General features: G+C 33.9%; 3 protein-coding genes across 4 annotated transcripts in view; 2 read left to right on the top strand and 1 right to left on the bottom strand.

Moving 5' to 3' along the window:
- LOC121733581 (blood vessel epicardial substance-like) overlaps window positions 1-1,386 on the top strand; it is a 54,335-nt gene extending 52,949 nt beyond the window's left edge. Inside the window, exons 6-7 of one of the 2 annotated variants that reach the window (XR_006036580.1) lie at window positions 173-548; window positions 581-1,386. Coding sequence is in view for 1 of the 2 variants with exons in the window: in XM_042123876.1 (XP_041979810.1) it covers window positions 173-237 (65 nt within the window). In the remaining variant the exon portion in view is untranslated. Of the gene's footprint in view, window positions 1-172 lie in introns of both variants that reach the window. The other variant, XM_042123876.1, reaches the window with a different exon arrangement.
- A 2,126-nt stretch (window positions 1,387-3,512) lies between these two features.
- Window positions 3,513-4,711, bottom strand: LOC121733583 (dnaJ homolog subfamily C member 25 homolog). The gene has a single exon (XM_042123878.1). It carries the CDS (start codon window positions 4,592-4,594, stop codon window positions 3,566-3,568), a length of 1,029 nt encoding a protein of 342 aa, XP_041979812.1. The 5' UTR covers window positions 4,595-4,711; the 3' UTR covers window positions 3,513-3,565.
- Window positions 4,712-15,417: 10,706 nt separating this feature from the next.
- On the top strand, window positions 15,418-19,746 carry LOC121733591 (DALR anticodon-binding domain-containing protein 3). The gene is made up of 5 exons (XM_042123886.1): window positions 15,418-16,101; window positions 16,407-16,591; window positions 17,068-17,201; window positions 18,892-19,062; window positions 19,627-19,746. The coding sequence occupies exons 1-5, from the start codon at window positions 15,485-15,487 to the stop codon at window positions 19,744-19,746; spliced, it is 1,227 nt and encodes a 408-aa protein (XP_041979820.1). The 5' UTR covers window positions 15,418-15,484.
- The last annotated feature ends 595 nt before the right edge of the window (window positions 19,747-20,341 follow it).

The raw sequence follows: 20,341 nt of genomic DNA, 5'->3' as shown, positions 1-20,341 counted from the left end.
TTCAAATTTTGTTTAAAAAGTTTAAAAAGATGTGTCAACAGCCAGATGTTAACACTTTTTTTTTATTAAAATTTTCAATACAATAAAAAACGCACCACACAAAATTAACAGTAACCACCAAAGAGCAAGTTTTACTAATTAAAAAAGTACTAATAACTTTTTAATTTCATAGCAAACGACCCAAATGCGTGGCGACTCGGGCGAATCGACGAGGCTGATCACGAGACACCAGTTTGAGGCAGGGCCCTGCACCTAGCGGTGAGGCCAAGGGGCCGCCGCTAGGGCCAACTCAGCCTGGGGCCGTAAAGGCCTACTCAGCCTGAGGCCGAAGCGGCCTGTTAACCTAAGGCCGTTGAGGCCCTGATGGATTGAAGACTGTGAGAAGTCGTGAACTGTGATTATCGTTCGCTGCCTAAGCTAAGCTATAAATATGCTAGAAATACCTTATTAATATTATATTCGGTTGACAGCTATACTATATTTTAGACTGTATTATTTTCAATGACAAAGTTGTGTTGCGAAGTGGCTCGCTTGTTTTAAAAAAAATTGTTTTCATTAAGGCATCTTGTTATAAATCTAGTATAGCTTACCAGCAAAGACTTGCTCATCGCATGGTATAGCTTAGCTTACGTTGTGGGACAGAAGCTTAATAGTCAAAAACAATAACAACAAATATGTAGCTAATAGAATATATTTTAAATTGGAAGAGTCGACTTTATAAGCACATCGAGACGCATTTATGAAAACGAGTTGATACTATTGACAATTGTCAGAATATTTTTAAAACTACCCGAGATGGGGCAAAGCAAAAAGGACTTGATATAGAGTTAGAACATTATTTTGTATATAATGTTTATGTAGATAGAAATAAAGGTATTGAATATTGTATATTTATAACGTCATGTGGCTATGCCACGAAAACTAAAACTTTCAAATCGAGTTGTTGACAAATGACAAGTGTTTGCAAAGGGGATGTCTATATTCCAAATTGTAACGGGCATAACGTTTCTAGTAATAAAGTTAATGCCTTAATTATACTAATGTTTAAAACACTTAAAATCCCAGTGTGGAATAGCCTTATTCTAGGCGTGTAAGGTAAATGATATTATGTAATTAAATTTAAACGAGATTCGACATATGTAAAGATATGAGTAATGTAAATAATATCTAGAACTTATGTGTACAAAATTGGATCGATATAATTGTCTGAAAAAAAGAGGTATGCTGAAAAAGTTTGTTCAAACTAAGTATTATCCAGACGCACAAAATGAAACTATCATGTTCTCATATACCCAGTGGTCACAAAATTTAAACAGCAAACAATATAGTATTAACGTGTTATATTCAACCGACTTCCAAAAAGAGGAGGTTCTATGTTCGACTACATACAGGGTGCAATTAAACCTTCCGGCCAAATTTCGATAAGTATATTGACCCTTGTTAAAAATATAAATACACATATTTTTTCTTTTATAATCACTCAGTACTAAAATGTTGAGAAATAGCTTCCGAAAGTTATCCTAAAAACACCACAATTAAAGGACGCGCGCGTGCAAGAGGTGCCACCCCCCCGCGTCACCCCCGCTCTACCCACCGTCGAGAAGTGACCGTTCTGCAACGATTTTAAGTGGGATAAAATATGTTATCGTAAAAAAACTAACATCCTATTTTTTTGTTAAATGGACTCCTAATGATACCTAAGCCCTAAAAAAATTTGGCCGGTATGTTTCATTGCACCCTGTATAGTACATAAATCTATATTTTTTTCTAAATTAGGCAGCTATACATTTTACTTGCCATTTTTTAGTATTTATATTATTTTTGTGAATATATTTTGATTTTTATGCTTCAATTAGAGTTTGAAGCTGCCATTATTTTAGGATAAATTTACTATGTACCCCAAACCTAACAATACATAGATCCTATTCTTGTAAATGTATATGCAATGGGAGATGAAAATAAATGAATAACAAAATATTCATTATTAGATGTTTTGAATAAATTGATTTCTTTTGGACATTCCAACTACAAAGTAATAAATAATAACAGTACTATGATTATAATATCATTATTTATTACCAAACGGAATGTTAAACAATCATTAATTATTTGGCAGCTTGTAGTTTTGTAGTGGCAGCATTTGAGTATGAATATAGAATTCCCATCTTTTGTTTTTCATTTAATTTTATGAAAAAAAAAAATGCTTATTTTGTTTTATGGAAGAACGATAAATTAATATGGATAATGTTAGCGACTGAGAATGAAATATTATTTAAAATTAATTGACTTTAACATAAACATTCCTATATTTTATAATGTACGCACTGCCATAATCAAAATAATTTCATTGTTAAGTGTTTGGTTGGTGAATGTTTAATTTGTATGAATATTGGATAGACATATTAAAACTAAGGTATGTGTACTAAGCATTTATTTACTTGTACTAGGAAAAACGGTACAAATTTGAATCGTAAAATGCCTTTTTATTTAAAATACTTAATTGCCTATTGTTGTAGGTACTAGGGTATTGCCATATTTATCATTAAAATATTGTTTGTTTTATTTTTCGTTTGATGAGCTGTTTTTCTGGTATTTGCAATTGGTTTGAGGATCTCAATTTGTGTTAATATAATATATAGAATATTTTAAAGTCTTATTGTTTTTAATAAGAAAAAACATCTTATTAGAAAATATTTAGGTTGCTAGAAATATGACTGTATTTGGTTTTATTCAGAGGTAAACATTACTTTTTTTTATCAAAGATTTTTAATTTTTGGAGAAAATCATCATAAACTATAACAGGGATATAACCAACTCTTGTGATAAACAATAAAACCATTACAAATATAGAATGGATACTAGTAACATTATGATGTCAAAGACACAAAGTCTCTCTGTATGCAAGTCTCCTACTGCTGCATTATGAGACCGATATTAATTACTTGACGGCAATTAAATGAAGATTTTGATATAAGCTTCAAACTGTCAAACTTCATAAGTACCTTATAGTCTCCGACCGATAGCAACAGTCTCCTAACGCTAAGTGTTCCCTAGCAATCTTTGCGGGTCAAAATATATCTCTAAAAACAAACACATTTAAAAAAAAAGTAATTTTTCGCAAAAGTTCGTGAAATCTTGAAGGATATGTACTTTTAATGGCTGCTAGGGGACCACTTAGCGTTAGGAGGCCGTTGGTGAACAGGCATCAGTGCAGCAAGTAACACCTAAAACCAAAAATATTTTAATACCATTGTTGATTGCAAGTGTTGGTGATATCTCTTGCTGCTTGTTGTATGTTATTACAAATGCTGAGTTGAATCTAGACGCTTGTGTTGAATGTGTCATCAATGTCGGAGGGAATAGAAGTATAAAACAATAAATAATGAATCATGTTTCATTTGGTTTTATTTCCATGTTGTTCCTTACTACCCAGTGTTTAGTAACTCTTATTTAAATATTTCTCTTTTATTTTGGACTGAGAGCATTATGTAGCCAAGTATTAAAAATATATGTAATATAAGAATAATTTATTTTTTTATAATAAAATAAATAACACAATAAACCATCATGAGTCATCAAATGTCATTCTCCCGATCCCGTGGTTTTTAATGTATCTTCTGTACTGTTTATACTTATTATTCTCTGCTAGAGCCTTTTTAGTTTCTTCGTCTTTTTTTGCCTTCCATATTAAAAAGTTTTGCTTGATCCACAGCTTTTCATCCAAGAAAGACTGCTTTTCACTCTCTTCTATTGAATTGAACTGGTGTTGACCGAGTTTCATGAACTTCCTGATGATGTACAGCTTCTCTTCAGTGCCGTAAGGGTGTTTTAAGATGTCGAACTTCCAGAACCATCTCAAGTACCAGTAAATGTAGTACGCAATTGTGTAAGGCAATATTATCAGCTGTATCCACAGAATGTCCACTATCTCGGGCTTTGCATAGGCCCCCTTTATATCCATGTTTTCCTCAATAACTCTTCGTATCACCTTATCCTGTTCCGCTTTTTGCTCGCTCTTACTTTTCTTCGGTCCTTTGTTTTTACCCTGATGAAGAGCTGCTTCTTTTGTCTCCGCTTTATAGATTTCCAAAGCGTGGTTCCTATATTTTGGGACGGTCATGAAGTATTTTATGGCTGTGTCGTATTTGGACCACGCGCTGTAGTATTGTATGATTGATATAATCGAGATGGTCACGGCTAGGACGATGCGAACGTCGACTTTCGGCGCCATTCTTCGTCTATAATACCTGTAGTAGTGAGCATAGTACTCCTGAGGATTGTCCAACATGTAGTCGTAGTCGGACCTTGCCTCATCGTCTCGGAGTATCTCGTATGCGGTGGCGATCTCTTTGAATTTCTCCTCGGCCTCCTTTTTTTCTTTCTCGCCTCTGTGCAAATCCGGATGGAACTTTTTGGCGAGTTGTCTGTAGGACTTGCCGATCTCATTTTTTGTGGATTCTCGTGTCACCTGTAGGACTTCATAGCAGTTTTCTTTGCCGCAGTATATACCTTCGAGCAAGTGATCGTGAGCGAATACACTTATTACTTGGCATAGCACTAGCGCGTAAATACAACCTTTGTAGTGTTGTAGCATTGTGCTATCATTATACTATTCATTAAATGCGATCTATTTTGACTAGTTCTGTTATTTTATAAGAAATTCGCGTAAAACACCAAAAATTTGACCATATCACAGCTCTAGGCCAACTTAATGTCTAACGCCTGTCAAAACTCAAATTTGTAGTGACATTTTTGTCAACGTTGTAGTGACATTTTTGTCAACGTCGTAATGACGTCGACTATTTTTATTTTTTTTTATTTTTTGCCTTGACTTATGCTGCATAAGTTATGCATAATATTTATTACCAATTATCTACCTATTATAGTTTGTGCGTTTTATGATGATATGCGTGACACATTATAACTGACAATAGTAGGGAAGTTACCTAACACAAATTAATCGATAGTTTAAAAATATCGAATCACATCGTAAAGGAATTGCAATCGAAATTATCGATTTCGTACTGACATTTCAGTGGTGCCGGCGATTTAAGATGGCCGCCCTTTTTTATCGATTTGATTTCGATTCAACAGAGTCAATCTCTATTGACATAAGTTCCGTTTCATGCATATGAAATTTTTCAAATGTTTTCGTAACAATAATTTTATACTCCTATTTCACAGTTAATATTTATAATTTTTATTAATAAGTTAGCATTTAGCATCTTTTTATTTTTATTCATTTACAATTATAGGAAACATTTGTTTTTGTAGATGAAATATAATTTATTACACTTAGATTTTTTTGTTTTCTTGTAAAAAAAACCCGTAGCAAGGAACATGAAAACTGTCACCCATATCATCTTAGAACGCACAAACTACATATCCATAAAACTTCAGTACCTGAGTTACCTCTATGATATGGGTCAGGGCTTCAAATATTATTATCTATCCGGTATTTATATTATATATCCGGTATTTTTTCATTACGCTATTGCTTCAAGGGCATAGATAACGGTATGAAAATTTACCCTATACTAAAACTAGGCCTTTACATCCGTTGTGGATGATTTATACAGTATTTTTCAGAGCGAAGTAACCACTCCTCAAATATTGTAGTGCCTGGGACAAGATATTTAAATGTCCGTATGGTTGCCCAAGCGCATACGGCATACTCGCATCATAGTCGGCCTACTCCAGAGGCCAGCGCCGCCGCGCCGTCTGCGTTACTGCATGTAAACTGGTTTGTGTGATCAATGGCGGGCAGCCGCGGACATGCCACGCCGCCAGAGCCCGCCGGGGACCTGCGGAGCGGTCTTTTTGCTCTTGGTGTGCGTTGGTAATACATATTGTAGGATTCCCTTTGTGCTATCGTTCGCGGCGAAATTGACCGGTCCGCTCAGCCCCGTCGTGTGCAAAGCGCCTCTGATCCCACGGGCTACGCTCCTTAAAATATTCTCCGTGTTATAATACCTACCTACATATTTTGTAAATGCTATCATATAATTTTGTGCTTCCTTTTTTAAATGTGTTGATATTTTTAACTACAGTCTACAAAATATACAGGGTGCAATTTAACCTTCCTGCCAAATTTGGATATATTGATCCTTGTTAAAAATAAAAATACACGTATTTCCTCTTTTATAATCACTCAGTACAAAAATTTTGAGAAATAGCCTCCGAAAGTTATCCTACCAAACACCACAAAACATGGACACATGCGCGGCCCGGCCCCGCCCCGCCCTTCCATTCTTGATTCTTGTTATTATCATAAGTTGCGAATTTTTCCCTTCATACTTTGACCAACTTAGGACCGTCAAATGTAAAGGACGTAGACAGGTATGTTTAGAATAAAATTAATTGATACACATCAAAAGAATCAAAAATTACAACTTTTTAATTACGAAGAATAAGCACTTTAGAAATTTATAATAAATCTAAACCACATCCTTTGCATTTAGGCGTATTTAAAATATTCAATTAACTTATGTACACAGTACGCCTAATTAGAAAATAAAAATCTAAACAACCCACCTCTAAATCTTATTTACTTCCATCTTGTCTACACTTAGCATAGTTCAAACTTCAATCCGTTTTGCTCTAAGTAGAGTCTAGCGCATTTTGCACATTGTCTTTAAGACTTTAAAAGTTCGTTAAACACAACTATGTATGTCACTTTTAACCTCGTCAGAGGCATGTCTTCGAGGCTGGCTAGGCGTGTGCAGGTGTTGCGAAGTGCGAACTGTCCATAATCCGAGTCTTTGATTGTTTCGCAATTCAGATTCAGGGTACAGCTGTTGCATTCGAGAATCATCAATCAGCTGTTATGAAGACGGGGAAGGCTTTCTTGCTCGTACAGTCTCTGGGTTCCGCGTAAACTTTCCCACTCAAAATGTAGCACCTCCACCTCTGCCTCCACATTTCATAATACTCGATCGTGGTTACGGTACATTGTAACAGACACTAATTAAGGCGCGGGGGCCGAGGGGGGGGGGGGGGGGGTGACAAACAAAATAATTACACGTGTTAGCTATACAACTACGCGCGTGGTACTAAACGGTCGCCAGCGACCGGCGCAGTGTTACCACCTCTCAAAAATATTTATCCCTAAATTGGTGTCAAAAACCCCTAAAATCACCTTATTTTTTCTGTTTTCCCCCTAAAATCTGTATATATATAAAAATGGATTTTCAATTATGTTAGTAACGCTAAAACTCGAAAACGGCTGAACGGATTGGGCTAATTTTAGTTAAATATTTCATCTTCATCTGAAGATTCAGATGTTTTGAAGTCGTACATCTTATTATTGAATAAATTCAACATTTTATTTGTTGGATTAAATGTTGCACAAGTGACATCATTACGATTTAATGTAAATCGGACCATCAGTATTGCCGCCAGTAACCTCAGAGTGGTCATAGAATTACGTAATAGATGTCGCAAGAAGTCGCTAGGTCAAGAAATAATTAATATTAATATCAACAATTTAAAAATATTAAAAAGTATAAAAATCCCTGAAAATACCCCTAAAACTTTTAGACCCCTAAAAAATCCCATCTCACTTATTTAACCCCTAAATCTGGGGGGAAAACACTGGACCGGCGGGCGGCGGGCCTCCCGCCTCCCACCCCGCGCGTCACCCCCGCTTTACCACTACGTATAACCGGTCACGACTTGGATATCTGTGCGGCGCGATGTACTAGCTTGGTAGCAATATTGTAATTATTATTAACTTATGAAGTGACCATTGTGCATCGATTTTTTTTGGGATAAAATATGTTATTATAAAAAAATTAACACCCTATTTTTTTGGTTTAATGGACTCACCTAATGATACCTAAGCCCCAAAAAAAATTGGCAGGTAGGTTTAATTGCACCCTGTATATGTATTAAACTTAGAATTCTAGCAATAAATACTAAGACATACAAATAATTATCCATATTTTGCCCATCCCCGCATTCGCCATAATTAAAACAAGTAAATAAATACGGACATAGGTACCTTGCATAATTTTCTGCATTCATTGACTAAACAAATTGCAGCACCATCTTGACTAACAGTTAAAGGTTTTTTTTTATTATGAAAATAAGGGGGCAAACGAGCAAACGGGTAATCTCATGAAAAGCAACTTCCGTCGCCCGTGGACACTCGCAGCATCAGAAGAGTTGCAGGTGCGTTGCCGGCCTTTTAAGAGGGAATAGGGTAATAGGGGAGGGTAGGGAAGGGAAGGGAATAGGGGAGGGGATTGGGCCTCCGGTAAACTCACTCACTCGGCGAAACACAGCGCAAGCGCTGTTTCACGCCGGTTTTCTCTGAGAACGTGGTACTTCTCCGGTCGAGCCAGCCCATTCGTGCCGAAGCATGGCTTTCCCATGTATGTAAAAATTGGTCACTCGCAGCCCAACTTCCTACTTCCGAGCGGAAGTAGGAAGTTGGGCTGCGAGTGAGATTTGGTGCACGACGCATACCGCATACCTGATATCAGAAAATATCGTTATATTTACCGGTATTTTTATAACGATATTTTTTGGTTATGTTACTAGATATCGATAAAAAAATACCGTTATCTGGCTACCATTATGAAAATACCGGTACGTAACGATATTTTTTCGGGTATTCGATAACGTTATGAATCCCTGATATGAGTTCTGTTGGAGGATATGGCCCCATAGGCCATAGGTAGGTAGGCCATGCCATGGCATTAAACAGTTTAGACATTAGTCGTGTTCTTCTTCTTCTTTTGGCGTAAGCCCATTAGTCGTGTTCGTTTCACTTTTCGTTTGGCAGCTGACTGTCAACTTCAGTGTGAGTGTCATTTTCTAAAATCTGACAGTAATTGATAGTATTTTGTGCATAAATGAAGTATAGTATATAGCCCGTCAAAGAAGTCACGACATAAATAGAGTCGCCACTTGTTTCCGGTGTGGCCTCTTATGGCCACACTGTATCCAGTCACTATAAAAGATTTTGATACTTTATATTAAATACAGTTTAAAAACACGTTGTAAATATTATGATTTATATATATTATGTAGTTAAGAAAATTTTAAATAATTATGATGTAGTTATATTGTGTGTTTAATTTATGACATTACAAGAAACAATCTAATCTATGTAAAGTACCTATTATAATCTTTGTCATAGTCTGTCTCTGTCAAGAAAGTGAAGAAATTAAAAAGTGGCAACATCGTAGTGTCATCCCTTTCAAATCAATATAAGAAATAATCGGTCAAGTGCGAGTCGGACTTGCGCACGAAGGATTCCGTACCGTTATAGAGCAAAAATTAGCCAAAATTGTGTTTTTGTATGGGAGCCCCCTATAGATGTGAAGCCGGTTGCTAACATTACTAGCCAAGCGGCGAATAACGGCTTTTTTAGCTTATTATCATTACTAGCGATAAATAGCGGCTGGTAACGGCTTGTTACATTTCATTGATATAGATTGATGTTCGTATGTAAATCAGAAGAAAAACCATGAAAATAATTTCATGGTTTTTCTTCTGATTTACATACAGTAGGATAGACATAAACGGTGACATATTCTGAATCTGTGTTAAAGTGTTAATAGTACTATTTAAAATAATATATATTTAAATAAATAGTAAGTAAGTATATTTATTTTTATTATTATTAATATTTTAATTATTTTAATTTTTAAATTATTTTTTAATGAAGTATTTAATTATTTTTAAATTTTTATTACTTTTTTATTTTTAATTTTTTGATTATTTTAATTAATTTTACATAAAAAGTATTTTAATTATTATCAATATTAATTAAATAATATATTTAAATAAATAGTGTATTTTAAATAATAATTTAACAATAAAAAGCATTGAAAATAGTTTTATTCTTCGATGCTCAAGTCAGGTAACAAGCGGCTGTTTACCCGGTAACAAGCTGCTGTTTATTCGTTTCTAGCGGCTGCTATCGGTTACTACCCGCTTACAAGCCGCTGGTTTACAACTATAGAGCCCCCCTTAAATTTTTATTTTATTTAACTATTATTAATAATTATTATTAAATAACACATATAATTATGGCCTTTGTGAAAATTTCAAGTGCCTACTTGTTGTCATCATTGTTACCGAGCAAAAAATGTTTGAAATATTATGTTTGTTGTATCGGAGCCCCCCTTAAATATTTTGTTTTTAGTATTTGTTGTTATAGCGACAACAGAAATACATAGTCTGTGAAAATTTCAACACTCAAGCTATTACCGTTCTTGAGTTACAGCCTGGAGACAGACGGACAGAAATCGAAGTCTCAGTAATAGGGTTCCGTTTTTAACCTTTGGGTACGGAACTCTAAAAAGAAATGACACTACGATGTTGCCACTTTTTAATTTCTTCACTTTCTTGACGGACTAAATAAAAAATGCAATAACTCGATTAAACGGTTAAACTGATGTGGCTAATTTTAGTATTTAAATATTCCTGGAAGTCCAGGGAAGGTTTATAAGTGACACGAAGTTCACCGGGACATCTAATCACTAGTGCTACATATTATTATGAATTTATAACACCTGTTATTTAAGTTCCCCTTTCCCTGAGAGCTGCAGAGTTACTTTGATGACCAGTGATAGCTGAGAGAAGCTCACTCCTTTTTTATTATGGAACTACTTATTTAAGAAAATACAAAAAATAAATAAGTGAAAAACAGGGTTTTGTTATTTTAATAAAATATGATCATCCAAATAATATTCTACAATGCAGCTGGAAACAGAATCATCGCCACTTTCTAGGTCCATGTAGTTACAGCAGTGGTGTCACAGTGAAGAGGCACTTTCATCTTCAATAATCAGCTCTTCAATATTGAATTTAAGATATCCTAATAAAAGGTTAATTCCCACTCCTTGTATTTTCAGTGTTTCAAAATGATAGCATAAATTCTCCCAGTCATTTCGGTTATTTCGTTAAACGCTTTTTCTGCTACCTGTAAACATAAAACTTAATAATTATAATATTATATTACGCTGCATCAAAGTGTTAAAGGAGTTAAGCCCATACACTGTGACACGAGAATTTTATATAATATACCTACGTCTAAGATACATAATTACGCAAAGCACCTAAGTCAAAGTATCAATCATTGTTAGGCGCGTTATATGATAGATTTCTTTGACAGTTCATTGTTTACGTAAACATAAGGTTTAAGACTGGGTTGCACCAGAGGCGTGGGTAAAGTTAAAGTTAAATACGGCGTCCAAACACCCCATATTCTCATACGACATCTATCAATTTTTCCGGTTATAGTTATGGTTAAAGTTAAAGTTAGTTGGTGCAACCCAGTCTAAGTAAAATTGTTGTTTTATTATACCACATAATACTTACTCAGGCTACTTAGAATTGCATTATACAATAAAATAAACAAATAAAATTGATAAAACAAACGCTTAATTACCTGCTACTATGGCGATTGTGCGATCAGAATCGGAAATGTTGACGCAAGAATTTCAGTGATATTTTCGCGTATCACTATTTTTCTTCAATGAAAATCTTCAAATTTTCAGCACTATGGCACGTCTTTCACTTTAATTATTAATATTAATCACAGTAACATGTAGTTTTCACATTGTAAAACTAAATTTAAGCAAATTGAAAATCTTTGTTTTGTAAATTTTATGTCATAGAGTATTGATACAACAAAGGGACAAATGTCAAAAGAGTGTTGTAGTGATGGGTAATTTTCCGAAAAATTTTAAAGCTCGGTTCCATTTATTTTTCAGAAAAATTGAAAAATTGGAAAAATAATGGAAAATTATTTTTTTATTGAAATTATTAGCTTAAATGAAATAGTAAATAGTAAAAATGAAATGGAATATCAAATATGGTTCATATTAAGTTGAAATTCAAAGGCTTGAATGACTTTAGGTGTTGTTTAAAAAAACAATATCTTTTTTTAGCCATATCTCCTTTATTTTTTACGAAAATGGTAAGGAACAAAGCTATCACAAATTTGATATTCTACAACTTTAGTCCTTATAATTTCCATTGTAAAATTAGTATTTACGGAAATAACTGCAAAAAACAAGTCAAAGTATAATTTCGCCTGTATCTCAATAACTAAAATCAAATTTAGCGCAAATAATTGAAGAAACAAAGTTGTAGATGATAGATTATTAAACCTACGATCCTTAAGATTTTTTCTACGCCTATGGTAAATGTACCGGGAGTCCGGCACCCAGGCGACTGGATAAAACTGGATATTTCTGATCATGGATTAGACCCTATAATAATAATAATAAATTATTATTATTAAAAAACTGGCCAAGTGCGAGTCGGACTCGCTCACAAAGGGTCCGTACCATTATAAAGCAAAGATAGGCAAAAATTTGGATATTTATGATCATGGATTAGACCCTTTAATAATAATAAATTATTATTATTATTATTATTAAAAACTGACCAAGTGCGAGTCGGACTCGCTCACGAAGAGTTCCGTACCATTATAAAGCAAAGATAGGCAAAAATTATTCTGCCATATTGTGCCAAATGACATAAAAATTGCTCCACTAGTTCATGAGAAAAGATCTTTCAAATAATTTTCCCCGTTTTTTCCACATTTTCCTCTGTTTCTTTGCTTCTATTACTCTTGGCTTGATAAAATATAGCCTAAAGCCTTCCTCGATAAATAAGATAAGTATCTAGAACTCAATTTCCTTCCTGCATAAACTTATAATATAGTTAGATTAACGCGTTCATACAAACAAACAAACTCTTCCGCTTTATCATATTATAGTAAACTTAATAATAATAATGTATAATTATTACTTTGTATGTATAACTATTAATAAATATTAGGGGTAGGGGGGGGGGGGGTAAATTCTGTAACTGTCCAGTGTCCCGCTCTGACAAAAAAAATAATTGATCATGTTAGGGATACCACGTAAAAGAACGGTGCCTGGAGGTGTAACCCAGCGTTAGTGCGAAAAGGGACTTAAATATTGATAATGTACCGAAAAAATCACAATAATCAAAGTTGGAGGAAATTGAATGACAATGATTTTGTAATTTTTTTTCTTGGTGATAATCGAGATACAGGTCATACAGGCGAAATTATATTTTTACTTTGACTTGTTATTTGCAATTCCTTCCGTAAATAAATGTATTAGGATCAAACTTGTAGAGAATTAAATTTGCAACACTCTTATTATTTTTGTAAAAAAAAGGGAGTGCCTCCGCTGCCGGCGCCGGCTCTCAAAAAAATGGGAACCGGTGAAAATGCGAATGCTAGGATCCAATGCCGACTGCCGATACACAATTTTAAAAAATAAATATATATTTTAAAAAATAAAATAATAAGCACCGGAGGCCTATTCGGCAAACATCGCGTGACTTCGGCAAACTTCGGAAAACGGCGCCGGCAGCCATTTCGGCAACCAGCGCCGGCAGCGGAGGCACTCCCAAAAAAAAAAAGAAAAATAATGAAGATGTGGTCACTGGTCAAAAATAGGCACCTTCAAACCAATATTAACGGCGGCTAACACACCCGTCGGATTTTGTCGAGTTTTTGAATTTGAGCTATTTACGACCTCTTCTTAACACTAGCGCAAAAAAAACTTTCTGTAATTATTAATTTCAGAAAAAATCTAACGCAACTTTAGTAATACCGGTGATGAACGCTATTACGCTATAACGCGGCCTAGACGAGCAATTTTATTGCGCCATATCACGTATTGCGTAATATTATTGACCGTCTGGGGTTGATATTGAACATCGCGCGGCTTCAATCTAATAACTGTCAAATAAACTGTTCAATAAAATTGAAGCGTGAAATTGCACAATACAATTGATCGTCTAAACTCTAAGCGCCGGCTTATGCAACAAATCATAGAAGTTTCCAAGAAAAATAATAAATAAAAGCCTTAAAATGTTATCCCGCAGTTATCTTGTTTTATTTTCTAATCTTGGTTGACATTTCAACTCGGAAAAATATTTGAAAAATTGGAAAAATATATTGGAAATTTTTCTTTTTTCTTTTCTTTCGGAAATTTTTTCATTACCCATCTGCAACACTGTTGCTTTTGCTTAAAAAAAAGTTTCGCCTTCTAGACATTCTTGACGTACTATAGATGTAACCTTAGCCCGTCATCGCGTGGCCATTTTGTGCTTATTTTCATACAAGTAGTGTGCGTTTATTTTCTTGAATATTTCTATTCATCGATCATTTCGAAGCGCATTACAATCCAGAAAAGAAAGTTATTTAGTTTATGATATCGATAAACTATAGTTCAAGTAATGAGAATCCGTAAACACATGTAAAAAGCTATGCAATGTTTGTAGCCAAATTATTAATTGGTGTGAAATTTTTAGCACTAATGCCTTATATAGCACGAATTAGGGATAATCAAACTTATAAATTATCTTTTTAGCTTACAAAAATACCGATTGAAAAGCCCAAAAAACGTTGTTTAAAACTTACGTATTTAATGTTAAATCCACGTTTTTGAGGCATTCAATTCAATTCTGGCCATTCTTATGGTTTATTATTTAGCGGAATCACGAAACTCAACAATATCTAGCATAAAATATACACAAAAACCTTTATTAACACTTTTATTAAGTATATGAAATATGCAGATTGCAGACCGACTCCTTTGTTATGTCCTAGTAAGTAGGACATAACATTACACGCTTTTGACGCTTATACACCGATATAAGGCTCTCTATTAAGTCCTATAAATAGTATCACAATGATTTTGTGGACCACAAAATCATTGACATGGTCAAACGTCAAATCAAATGAATGGATGGTCAAATCATTGGGACTGAACATGGATTGAACTGTACTATAAATTGTGGTATAGTTCGACAAGGCTTTATTTATTTGAACGTGGCGAGAAAAGGAATTAAATGCTTCTATCATAGAAAAACGTAATTTTTGACATGTGTTTGACAGTTCTCCTTTACCAGCAGCGCTCCCGTCAATGTCACCCACGTTCAAATAAAGCATTGTCAGTGGTTTTTGGAAGAATGTGAAAGAGTGGTGTTGTGTCTTTATATTATTTTCCTAAAATTGTGTTATCTGGGTTTTTAATGTGTAATATTGGTAGGATATTAACCATTAAATATTCGTTATCGTGCACAAGTGTAGGAAAGTGATGTAATAACCAGAAACGTGCTCTTTTGTGTTCCCTCCAAAACTCCATCAAAAGTTTCAGTAAAGCGTCCTACCACTTTACTGAATCGACCGACTTGACTTCTTGACTGTATTGACTTTGTAGGTACTTAGACTTTGACTAGACTTTAGACCTGACTGACCTGAATATAGAAAAAATTGTATAAAGAATATTGTTTTCCCGCCATAATATTATACTCGACACTGGCCATGGTTATAGCCAAAGTGCCATTATATGAAAAAAAAAAAGCATTGTCAATTGTCAAATGTCAATGTCGAACTGTATGTCAATGTTTTGCAAATAGTAACCTCTTTCTTAGTATGTTTTTACAAATTAATATGTATTAAGTTTATACCCTAACTATGATGTTAAACGATGATATAAGTGAGTTTATCACAAACCTCTACCTATACTTAATTAATAAAAGAGATGTTAATGCACTTTTAGTTAAAAAACACACCAGCAACTTTAAGACTCATGGGGATTTGAGTTTTGTAAACACAGTGAAATCGTGGCAGGAATATTTAAATGTTAGACACACCGAACAAAACAACTTCCTTAAATACTTGAATAAGACCACAGGCGACATTGTAGAAAACTCACAATCATGGAAAATCATCATAACAAAATGCACAGAAATCAATGATAGAGTGTACATGCATTTAAATCGTCCTATAGCAATTTATATTGGTTTGAAGAGTGCTATTAATAACAATTTACAGTTAGCATCTTTGATAACAACTAATGATAAGTGTAAAGTGAGTTTAGATAGTAAATGTTTGGACACAAGTGTTACTAGCTTACGAGCTAAATATTTAACTTCTGTAGTTGAGAATCTTTGTTGTATATTCTCAATAGATCAAGAATTAATGGTCACTACAAAGTCAGGTTCAAATTCAAATGATGTGTTTGTTGGTACTGTTTTAAATGCCAAAACTTGTTCAAAAGAAACTGCAATATCAGCAGACGAATTTATAAGGTAAGTTATTATTTTAAGTAAACTCAATTAACAATATTAAGTATGATAAGAAATATATTTTATATGAATCTCTAAAAACAACACAATTGAAAAGCTAATTCTTTTGTCAAAAGGTCTTTAATGGTTCAACTCCCAAGCGGTCACATTCGACCGCAATAATAATAGATTTCCACGAATCCACAATCAAGGCACTAATGCTTCAACTAGATTAGAAGTTAAAACATTTAATAATAGATTTTCACGAATCCACGATCGAGGGATTAAAACCAGGCTCAATAATTTAACTTTATACTACATTGTTTAAGGATAAGACAAAATGAACTAACATTGATTGCCCAGCACAAATATGGAGTGAGAGTGTCGACAGACAATAAATGGAGCGAGTTTATAGCTCACCTCGGCGAGTCTGCGGTGGCCTTTGAGCTTCTGCAGACTAAAGCTTCTAGTCCAGTTAAAATATTATTTGATGCACCTGGAGGATGCAGTAAAGGTATTCTTAAAATTCCTTTATTATTCCTGTTGTGTTTTTTAAGCTTTGAAAACTCATTCAAAATATTTATTACAACTTCAATTATAAGCCAAGTGCATAAATACTAAACATTTTTGAAAGCAGCACCCTTGTCTTTCCAAAGGTATTACAGCTTATTTAAAGATAGTTATTATCTGGGATCTCAAATTCTGCTTATTTCCCACACTTAAGAACACAATAACAATTTAATCTTGTTGCTGCATATGTGTTTATTTCTTTGTTTCCATAAAGTGCAGATTGCATTGTCAAAACAAAGTATAAAAAATCTGTGTAAATATTTTGAGTGTTTGTCTGCACATATTGTTTAATGATTTAAATTTTAAGGAAGTATCCAAATCTGTTCAGTTACTTAAGTGTGAAAACTGAAGGGGTAAGAGACAGACGCGGAATTACAATAATAGCAAGTATTGATATTATGTAGGCTTCCATATTTTCAGGTGCCTCATTCATTCTTTACAACTGTGCAAGGTTGGAAACACTAATGAGGACTTTCAATGAAAAAGTTGAGGAGGGCAGCTACCCCTCACTACCTAGTGCTGAACAGATAGACTTCACATTATTGAGCAATGAGGTAAAATACTGTACATATTATTGATTGTAAGAAATAAATTATACTTACCTTATAGATAGATAGAATATAGTTTATTGCATTCAAAAAGTTATACAAACATAAAGATACATTAAACAGGGACACATGAATATAAAGGCGGCTTTATGGCTATTGAGCAATTTCTGCCAAGCAACCTTTGGTATAGGAGTACAATTAACAATTAAGTTAGGGTATAATGTGCACTAAAATCTAAAATTAATGAAACAACTTAATAGGGAAGATGACAAGGTCAATGATTAGCGATTATTTTTTACCGTGATTTCTTTATTTTGTTAATAAAATAAAGAAATCACGGTAAAAAATAAGTGTTCCCAAAATTTCAGCTTGATAGCATTTGAATTTTTTTTGTTATGCGCCTTCAAAGTTGGATATTCAAGTCGATTTTTTTTTCAATAAAATTTCTTAATATTTGTATATAATTCGATAACTCATGCAATTAAAAACAACTTTTGTTATGAAACCACTTTCATAAACGCAATATTTTATGTACCTGGCGAACAAAGTTGTTTCCCGATGCGTACAAACTACGAAAGACTGACGTCATACTTTCGTAGCACTTTGTATGGAGCGTTTCGGGCAGGTCTTTTTTATGAGATATTTGAATTGTCATATGTTGGTGAATTTTTAAGCTATCAGAGTCATTCTTTCAACAATGTTTCTATTTTTTAAGTGTCTTTCAATTACCGATTAGAAAAAAAAATTGTCATCATGCCTATTATAATATTGGATAGTTAATGGAATCAGGCGTTACTTTGCGGAAATCCATAGTTTAAATTTAGTTTGTTATTATTTTTAGCAATATTCCGCGAAAAGTTTTCGCGGAATATTGCTAAAAATAAGTGTGTAACAAAAATAAATGATAATACTTTAGGGTGTGTACGTGTTCCTTGTAGAGAGTTCACTGTGAAAGTAGCAGCTCTGAAAGACGACTTTTTTTTTTCACTTTTGTATGGGCAAGGGCCCGAGCGTCACGAGTTTCCCCATACAAAAGTGAAAAAAAAAATTGGTCTTTCAGCGCTGCTACTTTCGCAGTGAACTCTCTACAAGGAACTCGTACACACCCTAAAGTATTATCACTTATTTTTGTTACACCCTGTATATATATATTGGAATCTCGGAATCGGCCCCAACGATTTTCATGAAATTTAGTATATAGGGGTTTTCGGGGGCGATAAATCGATCTAGCTAGGAATAATTTTTAGAAAATATCATTTTCATCGAATACCGAGCAAAGCTCAGTCAAATAGCTAGTTATAATTATACAGCCTAGTCACCAAACACTTAATCAGGTCTATCGCTATTCGTCTCTTTTACTCATGAAATTTATATCATTATGACGCTCCAATTATTATATATTTTCTATGTAGAAGCGATAATAATTCAATGGCCATAAAACCATTTTAAATATAGGATTTTATAACATTTCAATGTAAGTCTAGATAATAAACTTGTGACTTCCTTTGCGCAGAAAGTATTTAACGTGTGGGACATCTTCATTTTTGGGGCCATGACTCAAAGTATGCCTATTTTCATCAAAATCGCTTCAGAGGTTTAGCCGTGAAGAGGTAACAGCCAGTCACAGATATACTTTTGCATTTATAGTATTTGCGGATATTAGAGCAACAATAGCCGTCACAGGTTTAATTTTCAGGATGAATGGTGTTTAATCTTCAATTATGTCATGGGTTTGCCATCAGTCATAAAATGTTGTACCGACGTTAAAGATAATAAAGTGGAATTTCGACCTCATCTGATATGTAACTACCTCAGTGGCATGGTCAAAATATTCAGCCAATATTACAGGAGAGTGCGAATATTAACGGTAAGTATTTTTGTTCTACAATTTGTTTCTATTGTACGGTTCAGTACAATTAATAACGATTCTTAACAATTTTTGCGACCAGTTTACAAAATCCCCCCTTTGTGTTGGCTACCCGCTAGGCTTGTCATGATATAAGAAGTAAAGAATAAATAAAAATATCTCCTAAGCTATCGCTTACCGCCACAGCAAAAGCGATAATAGCAGCTATCTAGAGATGATGAAAATCCTATTTAACCCATAAGGGTCAATTTATACTAGCGCAGAGTCGAAGCGCAGCGAATGATTTAAACTGAACATAACAAATTCAACCTTAACTCAAAAGCGTTAACGCATTTTATTAATTCTGAGAATTTAAAAAGGCGCGGTCATCCGCGCGAATTCGCGTGAACGCGCCCGACCGAATGTATATCTTGCGCTCTGGAGACTGGATCACTGGAAATACGGTTAAATTTTCTGTGTTCAGTTTTTGGGAATTCGATTCGCTTTGCTTCGACTCTGCGCTATTATAAATTGACCCTAAACAACTCAATTTGGCACACAGAACAAATTATATTTTTGTTTCAGGAACATCGCAAACACCTCTTGCCTGTTATGTACGCAAGAATTCACATGATCAAAGTGCTTAATGGTACATTGAAAACTTGCTTGAAGTTATTGAATATTAAAAGCGTTTCGCAAATGTAGTTAAGTTTTTATTTTTTTTCATTTACTTACCGCTAAATATCTTCTAGTGAAGTGAAGCTATACTTAAGCTATAATTTTTGTATCGAATCGTAAAAAATACCTGAAATAGTTTATGAAAAACTTAATAGATGGCGCTGGCCGTTCTTCGAAAGAAAATATTTTTAAAACCACAATTAAAATAAATAATTAAATAATACTTAGTCCATAATTTATACATAATATTATAATATTATTTAGAACACTTTATTACTTGTGTAATATTAGAATTACGAAAGGATAATTTCACCGAAAAGAGTCTGAAAACTAGTATAATATTATTGTTAATTTTCCTGCTGGAAAATCTACGATTCCCGCGGGACCCGCGTTAATGTTTTAAAATAATTAAGTATACAACAAAGTGGGGTTTTTTTCTGGCCCCCAAGAACGTCTTATCATCAAGTAAAAGGCAAAAGGGTGTAATTACTTGAATCAAATAGGGCGGTAGTTTAGGGTAGTCGCTAGTTTTAATTCTTATTGGACAAAGTACTTTTTTTTTAATTCACATTAGGAGTAAAACTCATTAAAAATATCGAATAACTATTCAGTACCAAAAAAC

Source organism: Aricia agestis, chromosome 14 (assembly GCF_905147365.1).
Source record: "Aricia agestis chromosome 14, ilAriAges1.1, whole genome shotgun sequence".
Lineage (NCBI taxonomy): Eukaryota > Metazoa > Arthropoda > Insecta > Lepidoptera > Lycaenidae > Aricia > Aricia agestis.
The sequence above is the reverse complement of the archived record's forward strand: the minus strand, read 5'-3'. Positions and strand labels throughout refer to the sequence as shown.